At 39.8% G+C, this 14,036-nt stretch overlaps 1 protein-coding gene across 1 annotated transcript in view; it reads left to right on the plus strand.

Moving 5' to 3' along the window:
• Brr2 (Brr2 U5 snRNP complex subunit) overlaps positions 1-14,036 on the plus strand; it is a 48,285-nt gene that overhangs the window by 976 nt on the left and 33,273 nt on the right. The window contains exons 4-17 of the mRNA XM_064043022.1: positions 634-761; positions 1,144-1,257; positions 1,803-1,919; positions 2,345-2,477; positions 3,142-3,272; positions 3,874-4,066; positions 5,499-5,632; positions 6,425-6,622; positions 7,350-7,494; positions 8,169-8,305; positions 9,156-9,262; positions 9,692-9,809; positions 10,320-10,417; positions 10,893-11,055. Of these exons, the coding sequence (XP_063899092.1) occupies positions 634-761; positions 1,144-1,257; positions 1,803-1,919; positions 2,345-2,477; positions 3,142-3,272; positions 3,874-4,066; positions 5,499-5,632; positions 6,425-6,622; positions 7,350-7,494; positions 8,169-8,305; positions 9,156-9,262; positions 9,692-9,809; positions 10,320-10,417; positions 10,893-11,055 (1,916 nt within the window). The remainder of the gene's footprint in view (positions 1-633; positions 762-1,143; positions 1,258-1,802; positions 1,920-2,344; positions 2,478-3,141; positions 3,273-3,873; positions 4,067-5,498; positions 5,633-6,424; positions 6,623-7,349; positions 7,495-8,168; positions 8,306-9,155; positions 9,263-9,691; positions 9,810-10,319; positions 10,418-10,892; positions 11,056-14,036) is intronic.

Raw genomic sequence — 14,036 nt, forward strand, 5'->3', positions numbered from 1 at the left:
ATCTACTTAACCGGTTACTCAGCCCAATTCTGGGTTAGCAAGCCTTTGTATATAACTATTCTGCATTGTATTTATTGTACTACACACTGCTGGAATTCCTGGATGATATGTAACTTGACTCTCTAATACACATACAACATTACCTTGGGATTTTAAATATTATAAAATGAATGTAATTGCAATAGTAAAATGTAAAATTTCAATGTGTATGCTGAATTCTCGTTACTCCTAGATTATAGCTGAATTAAACTGAACTGATTATTGTGAAAGGATTTCATTCTTATATTTTTGAAATTTTAAAATTTAATATTGCTGCACCCTGGCAGGGTCATGTATGTACCTAACTAGCTTCCGCCAGCGGCTTCGCCCGCATGGTGTGTTCATAAAAAGTAGCCTATGTGTTAATCCATTGTATCACCTATTTACATAACAAATTTCAATCAAATCGGTCCAGCCGTTTTTGCGTGATTGAATAACAAACATACATTCTCACAAACTTTCACATTTATAATATAAGTAGGATTATATGTATATGGAACACCTTGTAAACTACATGATTGCAATAAATAAGTATGAGTATGACTTTGAAAAATATATTTCTGTGTGTATTTAAGTGTAAATAAATGTCCCCAGGTAAGAAGATCACAGATTTCAACATCAGCTCCTCAGCGGAGGGTAATACGGAGATTGACGAGACATACGGCATCAATGTGCAGTTTGAGGAGTCTTCAGAGGAAGATGATGAGGACGCTTACGGAGAGGTGAGGAATTAATATTAATTTATTTTTTGTAGAATTAAGGTTCTATGATAATGTTTTTGATTCCATGATTTAACAGGATGGTATAATTTTTACATGCAACAGATTTATAGATATAATCAAAACATTAAAATAAATTCTTTACAAAGCCAATTAACATGATTTACTTTTGTACCCATATTTGCAAAATAAATATATCTTTATGATTGGTTTTAAAAACTGAAATCTAAAAGGTACTATCAACCAATGACATGTAATGTATGATATTTATTTACATGTATCCTTTTGATTGTATCTACGAAATTTACTTAAGAAGGGTCACAATGCGTCAGTACGAATTAAACATCCTGCTTGTAATAAACCCTACTTTAACTTCTTCCTGCAGGTCCGTGAAGAAGATAAAGAAGACGGAGAAGGTTCGGAGAATGAGAAGGAGAAAGACAGCAGTGCTGACGAGGACAGTGACGGAGAAGGCAAGAGAAATGCCATACATACCAATGTGAGTTCTTGAGTTTTCTACTGTGGCTAAGTTGCTACTTTTTTAATGTATTTCCTTCAGTTTTTATATTAACATGTAAAGGGAGATGAAAACGAGTCAGATTTCTTAATTCTTCCAAATAACCATGATGATAAGTAAGCTAGTAAATTATGGGCAACCATAGACACATGAAATCACATATTATAGGCATCACTTTTTTAACACAATTGTGTTATTTTGACCTGTGTGTAACTATGTAATTGAATCTGAGGCAACTAATTTAACCATCTTCCAAGGATTGTAGTGTCCTGAAAATTGGCAGCTGTATGTAGTTCTGATGACAATACAATACAGGTAGAACCTGACAACAAATTTTCCTAAAAATTATCCCCCAATATTAACACGCTTATATTAGCTTCACTTGTAACTATGTATGTAAGAAAATCTTGGAATCTCAATGTGACCCACTTCCCGGTCTTCGATTACGATGAAATTTTGCACACGCTCTGAGTTCTGATGACAATACATGACTAGCGTGTTTTTTAAACTATTTTTTTTACTTCTAGCTTTCAGAAGAGCAGTCACAGAAGCGACGGGACGCCACCCTACATCCCATGGATATTGACGCCTACTGGCTCCAGCGTCGTCTCTCCCGGCACTTTCCTGATGCCATGCTGTCTCAGGTACCGAAATATTAAGTCTAGCCTTAAATAAGTTTAAATTAAAATTCAAAGATATATTATAGTGATAAACTGTCGTACCTAATCACATTAAATTAAACACGTTAATATACTGGTTAATATAAGTCGATTAGCACAAGGAAAAAAGAATAAAAAGGTGCGAGAATTAGAACACCATATAAGAGTCAGTCATTACAACTGATCAAAACATTTGATACTCCTAACTTTATCTCTGTTTTACACATGATGTTGTAAATTGTGAAAACGAAAAATGACTCCTGTGGTTAAACCACTGCATGGATTAGGTTATGTTTTTTACAATTTGCCATAGAACATCATCAAGTACCTATATGTGATAGGATTTAATGTGATTAGGTACGATACACCCGATATAGCCGTGTTTTCACAAAATAAATTATCTCTTTCAGGCCAAGTCTTCTGAAGTCCTCACAGCATTAGCTGAGGCAGCCGATGACAGAGATCTGGAGAACAGGCTCGTGTTGCTACTGGGATATGACTGCTTCGAGTTTGTCAAGCTGTTGAATAAATATAGATATACTGGTGAGTTTACATAATAATAATTAAATGGCACATGACGGAAATGAGGAGGTTAAGTCGCTTTTAGCAGTCTGGATGGGTGACCATCTTTTTTTTTTTTTAACGACGTCAAAAATCATCAAATGACCCCTCCCGCTGTGGGTTAGCAGCGGTGAGGGAGTGTCAGACTCTTACTGACTAAAAACCGTCGTGTTCCGTCATAAGGCTTTTATGTACCAGGGCCGCGGTAACTCTTTCGAACAACAAGCAGCCCAACAACCCGCAGCCCTGGGTGACCATCTTGTCATGACAAATTTTTACGTGTTTCGGAAGGCGCGTCAAATTGGTGGGTTCTGGCTGTCTTCTGATCACTTTTGGCAGTTATTAAGGGTAGTCAGAACCCAGAATCTGACAGTCAGTCTTACCAATTTGTATTGGGTTGCCTGTGTAACAGGATTGAGGAGGTCAGATAGGCAGTCGTTCCATGTGGCACACTGGTACTCTGCTGCCCACATTCTAGACTGGGAGCTGACCCCAAGACCCCAATATAGTTGAAAAAAAGCTAGGCTTACAAAATTACGAAAATCTCAACATTCTAAATTTTGTGCCTCTCTTTAAGCTTCTACGTACTTATATTGGTCTATGTTACAACAAAATAATAAATAATTTAATATTACCTTCTCCACAGTACTCTACTGCACGAAGTTGGCGTCCTCTCAGTCGGAGAGCGAGCGAGCCTCCATCAGGGAGGAGATGTCGAAGCAGCCACATTTGCAGAAGATCCTCGCTCAGTTGGAAACTGGCAAGGGAGATGATGAGGTGAGGACAGCATTATACTTAAACACGTTACTTAAAACTAGCATACTTGTGACAGAAAATTTTAAAATAAGTTAGAATGGAGATGATGGAAAACACCTTCTGTTTTTATCAACTGGACTAAAAGTAATGCGTTGAGACACTATTATGCACACTAAACCAGCCTGAAAAAAATATAAATTGTGAGCTTGATAACGAAGTTACATAAGAACATGAATAATTATTTTGTTTTCTATTTGACAGTAGTTAAATGTAATTTTCAGTTTTATTTCCATTACTAGTCTAGTTCCTTCCAATTCTCTTTATTTTGTGTTTTGGTAGACCCTGAATAAAGTAAAATAGGATTATCTCAATGAAAATATAATTAGACAGTGTAATACTATCTTGCAAATATGTGTACTAATAAAAAAGAGTTGTGTTAGTTACACTATTTGTAACCCAAGAACCGATTTATTTCAAAATTGAGTGGCACCAAGAGACGGATAAAGAATCTTTTTGTTTGTACGCGAAGTAGTTACCACAGGGCGCGGGTGAAATCGCGGTAAAAGCTACTTAATAATATGAGTAGCATTATTATTAATATAAGTCCCAATTCCTCTTCCAGACAGCCCAACAATCATCCGAAGCCCCCCGCAAACGCCACAAGACGGAAGCCGAAGCCACATCAGGCACCGGCCAGGTCTCAGGCAACAGGAAGGTGCTTCAGCTCGAGGAGTTGATGTTCGCAGCCGGCGCCCACTTCATGGCGAACAAGCGCTGCCAGCTGCCGCCAGGATCCTTCAGGAAGCAGAGGAAAGGTAGTTCAATGTAGTTCACTGTAGTTCACTGCAGGTTACATACAGCATCTGGTGCCCTCTGGGTCCTTCGGAAGCAGAGGAAAGGTAGTCCACCGTAATTCACTGTAGTTCCAAGTAGTTCACTGTAGTCCATTGTAATTCACTATAGTCCCTTGTAGTTCACTGTAGTCCCAAGTAGTTCACTGTAGTCCACTGTAGTCCACTGTAGTCCAATGTAGTTCACTGTAGTCCACTGTAGTCTACTGTAGTTGGCACCTACAGGCTACTTGTCTAGCTGAAGCCGGAGCCACATCAGGCACCGGCCAGGTCTCAGGCAACAGGAAGGTGCTTCAGCTCGAGGAGTTGATGTTCGCAGCCGGCGCCCACTTCATGGCGAACAAGCGCTGCCAGCTGCCGCCAGGATCCTTCAGGAAGCAGAGGAAAGGTAGTCCACTGTAGTCCACTGTAGTACCAAGTAGTTGACTGTAGGTTACAGTGTAAGGTGCTGTCCGAGTGCTTCAGGAAGCAAAGGAAAGGTAGTTCACTGTAGTTCATTGTAGTTCACCGTAGGTTACAGTGTCAGCTGCCGCCCGGATCCTTCAGGAAGCAGAGGAAAGGTAGTCCACTGTAGTTCATTGTAGTCCCAAGTAGTTTAGTGTAGGTTACAGTGCCAGCTGCCGCTCGGCTCCTTCAGGAAGCAGAGGAAAGGTAGTCCACTGTAGTTCACTGTAGGTAACAGTGCCAGCTGCCGCCCGGATCCTTCAGGAAGCAGAGGAAAGGTAGTTCACTGTAGTTCACTGTAGTCCCAAGTTCACTGTAGGTTACAGTGTCAGGCGCTGTCCAGCTCCTTCAGGAAGCAGAAGAAAGATGGTTCACTGTAGTAACAAGTAGTTCACCCCTACGTGTAAGTAACTTTGTCAGCGGGCTCCGAGGTCGTTTAGGAAGCCAAGGAAAGGTGGGCCTTGTTCTTTTTGTAGAAGTAGTTCTGTGTAGTTACAAGTAGTTCGCCCCCTACAAGTTACAGTGGTGTCATCGTTTACTAGTCCTCAGTAGTTCCAAGCTATGTTAAATATTACTCAGTAGTTCTAAGAAGTTCTACATAGTTCAAAAGGTAAGAATATTGTGTAGTCCCATACACAATATACTTACCCTTTGAACTGAAAAGTAGTCCTAGGTAGTTCACCTTAGTTAAATTAATTCCTTTAGGCTACCATCCTACGTGAAAACGTTTACATCATACACCATTTACCATTTTCATATTTGTTTTTTACTTTAAAAACACCTTAAACTATCTTTACAGGATCTCTTATTCTAATACGACAGCTAAGAACTAAACACTATTTAAAATCTACATTATTTAAAATCAAAGTATTACGTCTAAGTATTCCAATTCAGTTAAAATTTTCTCAATAATCTACTCCGGCCAATATCAAAATATATTCTCCATCATCAGGTTACGAAGAAGTGCACGTGCCGGCGCTGAAGCCCAAGCCCTTCGATGAGGGAGAAACCTTGGTGCCGGTGGAGAAGCTGCCCAAATACGTGCAGCCCGCCTTCGAGGGGTTCAAGACTTTGAATAGGATACAGGTATGCCCTAGTCCATATTTTTATACTATCTGTCCTACTATTAATTATATTATAAATGCGAAAATCCGTTTGTTTGCTACGCTCAGGCAAAAATTACTTAACCGATCTTATAAAACTTTGTACACATATTCTTTGTGGTACTTGAATGATCATAGGATTATTTTTGTCAACATACCATGAGGGTAAAACCGCGGAAAAAGGGGTAGTAACTCTGTATATTGCTCCTGTAGGATAAATTCGCTTAAAAGCGATTTCAAACACGTTTTTACGCGCGTATTTGCTAAATTCCATTTGAGGAGGCACTTGTCTAAACATAAAGAATCTTGATATTAATCTTTTAACTTAGAAAATCGAGTATGTTATAGTTATCGGCACGGATAATGAGCTCTCGGCGGAAGAGTGGGGATCGCGTTGCGCACTGTACACATAAGGCAATAAACCAATAAATCACTTCTGCGCAGGTGAAGGTCAGGGCTCAATATCCTTGCCGATGATTATAGTATTCTCAATTGAATCGTTATTTAAGTAATTTACTTGTTTTTTTTTGAGTAAAAAGTTTTATTAAAATTGTTGTGCCTGTGCCTACTCAAATGGAGTATAATTGGCGAGACGTGATTTTGAATATCGATGAAAATAATCATATAAATAACAAATTATTACAAAAAAAGTGTCTAAAACAAATTAATACAAGCACACATTTTTTTTCTACATTGCTCCCGCGAACTCCATAGAGTTTTTTCGATATCTTTGTTTATTTAAAATTCATACCCAACATAATTATTATTTCCACAGAGTCGCATATCAAAAGCAGCTCTAGAATCTGACGAGAACCTCCTAGTCTGCGCTCCTACAGGGGCGGGTAAGACCAACGTCGCCCTCCTCTGTATCCTGCGGGAAGTCGGCAAGCACGTCAACGACGACGGCACTGTCAACGTCAACGACTTCAAAATGATTTATGTCGCTCCTATGCGCTCGTTAGTGCAGGAAATGGTTAGTATCTTCTTCTTGTTGCTTCTAAAAGTTATGGTGCTGTTGAAGTCAGCGACTTCCAAAATGAAAGTCGCGCTAACGCGCTCGTTAGTACAGGAGATGGTGAGATTTTGTCTTGTAATATGTTAGGGTTCTGGCTTTGATCAAGTCAGCGACTTCAAAATGAAAGTCGCTCAAAGGAGCGTGCAAAGGTGCTCGCTTGTGCAGGAAATGGTGATTTTTGGCATTCTTATTACTTATAGTAGCTAGGGCATTGTTAAAGTCAGCAACTTCAAAATGAAAGTCGTGCCATTGCGCTCTCTAGTGTAGGAGATGGTGAGTTTTTGTCTTCTTATTATTTGGTGTAGCTAAGGTATTGTTAATGTCAGCGACTTCAAAATGATTTATGTCGCTCCTATGCGCTCGCTTGTGCAGGAAATGGTGAGATTTTGTCTTTTTATTACTTCTTAGATATGGTTATGTTGAAGTCAGCGACTTCCAAAATGAAAGTCGCGTCTGTAAGCTCGTTTGTGCAGGAAATGGTGAGTTATTGTCTTCTCATTAATTGTAGTAGCTAGGGCGTTGTTAATGTCAACGACTTCAAAATGAAAGTCGCGTCTACTTGCGTGTACTTTAATTCTTATTAGACGTCGATGTCCACGGCATTGTTAAAGCCAACGACTTCAAAATGGTAAACATATTTTTTTTCTTTCTATCTAAACCTTCTAACGCATACCTTCTCCCACAGGTGGGTAACTTCAGCAAGCGTCTATCAGCGTACAACATGAAAGTATCGGAGTTGACGGGAGACCACCAGCTGACGAGGGAGCAGATTGAGGCCACACAGCTCATCGTGTGTACGCCTGAGAAATGGGATATTATTACTAGGAAAGGTGAGATTTTTTAGACTATACTTCTATGCTAATATTAAAAAGATTTGAATGAAGTGAAACTATTGAACCGATTTGAATGAAAATTCAGAGTATGGTAGATAGCGTATGGGCTGCGGGGTTGTTCTCGCGAGTTACCGCGGCGCTGGTACATTGCGGGTTTCAGAAGGAACATGATGGCGTTTAGTCAGTAACCGTCTTACCACAAAAACTTTTAAACGTCAGTTTAAGACTTGTCTAAAAAGAATTCAAATTATGACGTTGACATATGGTTCATTTTGCAGCCAAATTTTTTTTAGACAAGTGTAAAACAGGGGTTTTAGTTTTTGTAGTAAGGCCATAAGAGTCTGACACTCTCTCACTCTGCTAACCCACACCACAGCGGGAGATTTGATGATTTTCCATAAAAGAAAAAAACAAATGAACGAAGAAGGAAGTAAAATGTTTATCCGAATACACAGAGTAGTTAAAGACTCGAAACTGCTAGTAGAAGCTTATAGCCATTTGTATTACTCGGATTTGCAAAAATTAGGGGTGTTTGACTGCTGTGGTTGAACTGGTAAACACATGAAAAATGTAAGTTGGTTTGTCAGCGGTTTGCATTAAATAAAAGTTACCCAGAATATATTTTGGTCAATAATGTTTCTTAAACTGAACCAAATAATAATTGTCGTCAGGTGGCGAGCGTTCATTCACGAACTTGGTACGTCTGATCATCATTGATGAAGTGCACCTGCTACACGACGAGAGAGGACCTGTCCTTGAAGCGCTGGTCGCCAGAACCCTCAGGACTGTGGAGCAGACGCAGGAAGAGGTAAGCTTCTAGCATCTTCTAGAATATAGAGTCAATTTTTATTCAGAACTAGATGATCCCGCGAACTTCGTATAATTTAAACCTCTACAAACATTATAAAACCAAAATAGTCAAATCGGTCCAGCCATTCTCGAGTTTTATGCCTGTAGCACACCTCCGCTGCGAAACCCAACGGGCGAAACCGCCATAGTTTCGCTGTGAGTTGTGAGTTGTTGGGCGGCGAAACAATAGCGAAATTCCCTGCTCTAACCGCCAGTTGTCCGCCAGGGCGGAGATGTAGACGGCGCCTAAGCAAATGAGCGAAATCATGTTAGAAAGAGACAACGTCATAGTCAGTTTTGTACGTTAGAGCAGGGAATTTCGCTATTGTTTCGCCGCCCAACAACTCACAACTCACAGCGAAACTATGGCGGTTTCGCCCGTTGGGTTTCGCAGCGGAGGTGTGCTACAGGCATTAGTCAGAGTAGCAAACAGCAATTCATTTTTATATGTAAAATTATCAACAATCGGTACTTAAACGCGGTAGTAAGAAAGGTACGATACCTTTTACAATTAATCTCGGGATCCCAGGATAGTCCCGGGGTTCTAAATATGAGATTAATTATTTGTTGTTTCTGTTGACTTATAAAAAAAAACTCAATCTCGAAAATTCCCGAGTACTGAAAATTTCTAGCACTAAAATATAACCGGGATCCCGAGATCTGGGATTGAATTCTTTATGGCTACTGGATTGCAGTCTCTGAATAAAAAAAGCGTAGTATCTTTTTACTGAATAGAAGCCGACCCCAACATAGTTGGGAAAAGGCTAGGCAGATGATCATGTCTGACTGTATTTCATATTTTGTTCTAGGTTCGTCTAGTAGGTCTATCCGCTACGTTACCCAACTACACAGATGTGGCTGCGTTCCTGAGGGTCAAGCCCGAACATGGACTGTTTTATTTTGACAATTCTTTCAGGTATGTGCTATATAACTATATATTCTTACTTACTAATAGTATAAATGAGAAAGTTTGTATGTATGGAGGTTGGTGTTTCTTTCCTGCAAATATTACTAGATAGATTCTGATGAAACTTGGCAATTTGGTCATTGATTTTGATGAAAGCATCCAACCATAGACAGAGTTACTTTCGCATTTATAATGCTAAAATATATTTATGGTAATCGGCATTTGACCATACAAAAACATTAGAAAGAACGGCTGTAATAACTTGGGTTGCATTTGGCAACCCAAGTTGGACAAATGCTATTCTGAAAACAGCGAATAAATCAATTTTGCCAAACATGAGATAATCGCGTACATACATACAAACATCCAGGTCAAACTGAGAACCTCCTTTCTTTGAAGTCGGTTAAATAGATTTTTCATTCTAATGTTGTTTTTCAGACCGGTAGCCTTAGAACAACAGTACATCGGTGTGACAGAGAAGAAAGCGCTCAAAAGGTTCCAGGTTATGAACGATATTGTCTATGAGAAGACTATGGAACATGCTGGCAGGAATCAGGTATACATACTTTTTAGCTAATATATTGATGTGCTTCTGGAATACATACAGCAATGTAATTAAGTAAATAATAAATGCTGAAGTTGGTTTGTTTGAACGCTCTTATCATATGAATTTATTCGAAAAAAATACAGTGTTAGATAGCCCATTTATGGAGGGTGTATATTTAAAAAAAATAATTTTAATTCCTTTTAAACCACTAATTTAACATTACAGATTTATCTTAACCTAGTGCGATAGATAGGACACATTACTACACAATAACTTATCTCCGCTGGGTAATCCATTTCGTTATTTCAAACTTCCTACAAGCTTACAAAATTGTTGAAAACGAATTAAATGTGAAAATAAAAACAAAACAAATTGTAGAACATTAGTAGAACATTTCCACGTAATTTTTTTTGTCCATTTAATTTCTGGGTACTAAAACATGCATTCATTTTTGTTTACCGACTTCCCAAAAAAAAAAGAAGTTATCAATTCGGCCCCTAAATATTGTATTTGTTTCAGATTCTAGTATTCGTTCACTCTCGCAAAGAGACCGGTAAGACAGCGCGAGCGATCCGCGATATGTGTCTAGAAAAAGATACTTTAGGACAATTTCTAAGGTAAGTTTGTATTTTTTTTTATTTCACTGTATTTTTCCCTACTTTATCCTTTTTTGACAAGCTTGGATTTGGTGTAGAATTCAATTGAACTTGAATATGCATATTTTATTATGCCCTCAAATTATTTAGATATTGTCTGTTGTCTTTTTTTTTACAAATGGTATATTTACAAAGCATATTTTCTTTGTACGGTAAGATATATTAGGATGAACATAATTAAAGGAAATACATACTGACTATCTAACCTCCTCAACCCAGTTACCTGAGCAACCCAGTACCCCTAGATAAGTCGGTTTGTCACACTTAGTAGCTTCTGACAACCCGTAACGACTGCCAAAGATGTTCAAACGACAGCCGGGACAATGACAATTTAACATGCCTTCTGAAACACAGTCAATGGTGTCTAAGATATACTTGAGAACAAGAAGTTATGTATATGAAAATAAAATCTACAAATATTATTTTTTTTGTACAGGGAAGGCTCAGCCAGTATGGAGGTACTCCGCACTGAAGCGGAACAGGTTAAGAACCCGGAGCTTCGCGAGCTGCTACCGTACGGGTTCGCGATCCACCACGCCGGCATGAGCCGCGTCGACAGGACCCTCGTCGAGGATCTGTTCGCTGACAGGCATATACAGGTAAACACATATAGTGTAACTAGATGAAAATAAAAAATAATGACAAAAGTACCACGGTAAAAAAGTACCATGTGTCAAAAGTACCACGTTACAAAAGTACCATGTTACACGTACCAAGGGAAAGAGTATCGTGGGACAAAAGTACCATGGTACAAAAGTACCACGGGACAAAAGTTACATGGGACAAAAGTACCAATGCACTAAAATACCAAGCTATGAAAGTACCATGGGACAAAAGTATCAATGCCATAAGAATCAAGAAAAAGGTTCTATGGGACAAAAGTACCAGTGTCCATTCCACCATGGTACAAAGACTCCAAAGTACCACGGTACAAGGTAGTACTCTCCCGGAACTTCGCGAGCTATTACCGTACGGGTTCGCGATCCACCACGCCGGCATGAGCCGCGTCGACAGGACAACAGTCGAGGATCTGTTCGCAGACAGGCATATACAGGTAAACACATATAGTGTAACTAGATGAAAATAAAAAAAATGGCAAAAGTACCACGTTATAAAAGTACCATGTTACACGTACCAAGGGAAAAAGTATCGTGGGACAAAAGTACCACGGGACAAAAGTTACATGGGACAAAAGTACCAATGCACAAAAATACCAAGCTATAAAAGTACCATGGGACATAAGTATCAATGCCATAAGAATCAAGAAAATGGTTCTATGGGACAAAAGTACCAGTGTCCATTCCACCTTGGTATAAAGACACTAAGGTGGCATGGACAAAACCACCACGTCACGTTTCAAAAGTACCTCACGCCAAAAGAATCATGGGACAAAAGTACCAACACCAAAAGTATCAAGGGAAAAGGTACTATGAGACAAAAGTACCATGGAGCAAAAGTACCAGTGTACACTCCACCATGGTACAAAGCTACCAAGGTACCACGGTACAAGGTAGTAGTCTCCCGGAACTGCACGAGCTGCTACCGTACGGGTTCGCGATCCACCACGCCGGCATGAGCCGCGTCGACAGGACAACAGTCGAGGACCTGTTCGCTGACAGGCATATACAGGTAAACAGACAATTTATATAGAAAAAATAATAATACAAAAATGCAAAAGTACCATGTGACAAAAGTACCACGGGTCAAAATTACAAGTGTACAAAAGTACCAACGCTCAAAAGTATTATGTCAGAAAAGTACCACGTTACAAAAGTACCATGTTACACGTACCAAGGGAAAAAGTATCGTGGGACAAAACCACCACGTCACGTTTCAAAAGTACCTCACGCCAAAAGAATCATGGGACAAAAGTACCAACACCAAAAGTATCAAGGGAAAAGGTACTATGAGACAAAAGTACCATGGAGCAAAAGTACCAGTGTACACTCCACCATGGTACAAAGCTACCAAGGTACCACGGTACAAGGTAGTACTCTCCCGGAACTGCATGAGCTGCTACCGTACGGGTTCGCGATCCACCACGCCGGCATGAGCCGCGTCGACAGGACAACAGTCGAGGATCTGTTCGCAGACAGGCATATACAGGTAAACAGACAATTTATATAGAAAAAATAATAATACAAAAGTGCAAAAGTACCACGGTCAAAAAGTACCACATGTCAAAAGTACCACATGTCAAAAGTACCACATGTCAAAATTACCGTAGGACAAAATTATCATGGGATAAAAGTACTATGGGACAAAAGTAACTAGGTACAAAGGCTGAAAGTACCACATGCCAAAATTACCGTAGGACAAAATTATCATGGGACAAAAGTATCAATGCCATAAGAATCAAGAAAAAGGTTCTATGGGACAAAAGTACCAAGGGACAAAAGTACCAGTGTCCATTCCACCATGGTACAAAGCTACCAAGGTACCATGGTACAAGGTAGTACTCTCCCGGAACTTCGCGAGCTACTACCGTACGGGTTCGCGATCCACCACGCCGGCATGAGCCGCGTCGACAGGACACTCGTCGAGGATCTGTTCGCTGACAGGCATATACAGGTAAATATAGTGTAACTAGATGAAAATAAAAAAAAATGGCAAAAGTACCACATGCCAAAAGTACCAACGCCAAGAGTATCAAAGGAAAAGGTACCATGGTACAAAATACCAACATGCAAAAGTTTCATGGGGAAAAAGTACAATGGGGCAAAAGTATCACGGTAAAAAAGTACCAATGGACAAAAGTACCAGTGAACAGTCCACCATAGTACAAAGCTACCAAGGTACCATGGTACAAGGCAGTACTCTCCCGAAACTGCGCGAGCTATTACCGTACGGGTTCGCGATCCACCACGCCGGCATGAGCCGCGTCGACAGGACCCTCGTCGAGGATCTGTTCGCTGACAGGCATATACAGGTAAACACGCATTTATATAGAAATAATAATAATACAAAAATGCAAAAGTACCACGTGACAAAAGTACCATGGGGCAAAAGTACCATAGGTATGTTCAAAGTACCATAGGACAAAAGTATCACGGGACAAAAGTACCATGGGACAAAGTACCACGTGACAAAAGTTACATGGGTCAAAACTACCAAAGTATTAAGGGAAAAAGTACTATGGGACAAAAGTACCAACATACAAAAGTACCAGTGTCCATTTCACTATAATACAAAGACTCCAAGCTACCACGGTACAAGGTAGTACTCTCCCGGAACTGCGCGAGCTATTACCGTACGGGTTCGCGATCCACCACGCCGGCATGAGCCGCGTCGACAGGACAACAGTCGAGGACCTGTTCGCTGACAGGCATATACAGGTAAACACATATAGTGTAACTAGATGAAAATAGTAAAAATGAAAGAAGTGCCACGTATCAAAAGTACCATGGGACAAAAGTTACACGGGACAAAATTACCAGTTTACAAAAGTACCATGTGAAAAAAGTACCACATGTCAAAAGTACCAACGCTCAAAAGTACCATGTCACGAAAGTACCACGTGTCACAAGTATCATGGGACAAAAGTGCCAGTGTTCATTCCTCAACGGTACAAAGACAGTAA

This window comes from Helicoverpa armigera, chromosome 30 (genome assembly GCF_030705265.1).
Source record: "Helicoverpa armigera isolate CAAS_96S chromosome 30, ASM3070526v1, whole genome shotgun sequence".
NCBI classification, from domain to species: domain Eukaryota; kingdom Metazoa; phylum Arthropoda; class Insecta; order Lepidoptera; family Noctuidae; genus Helicoverpa; species Helicoverpa armigera.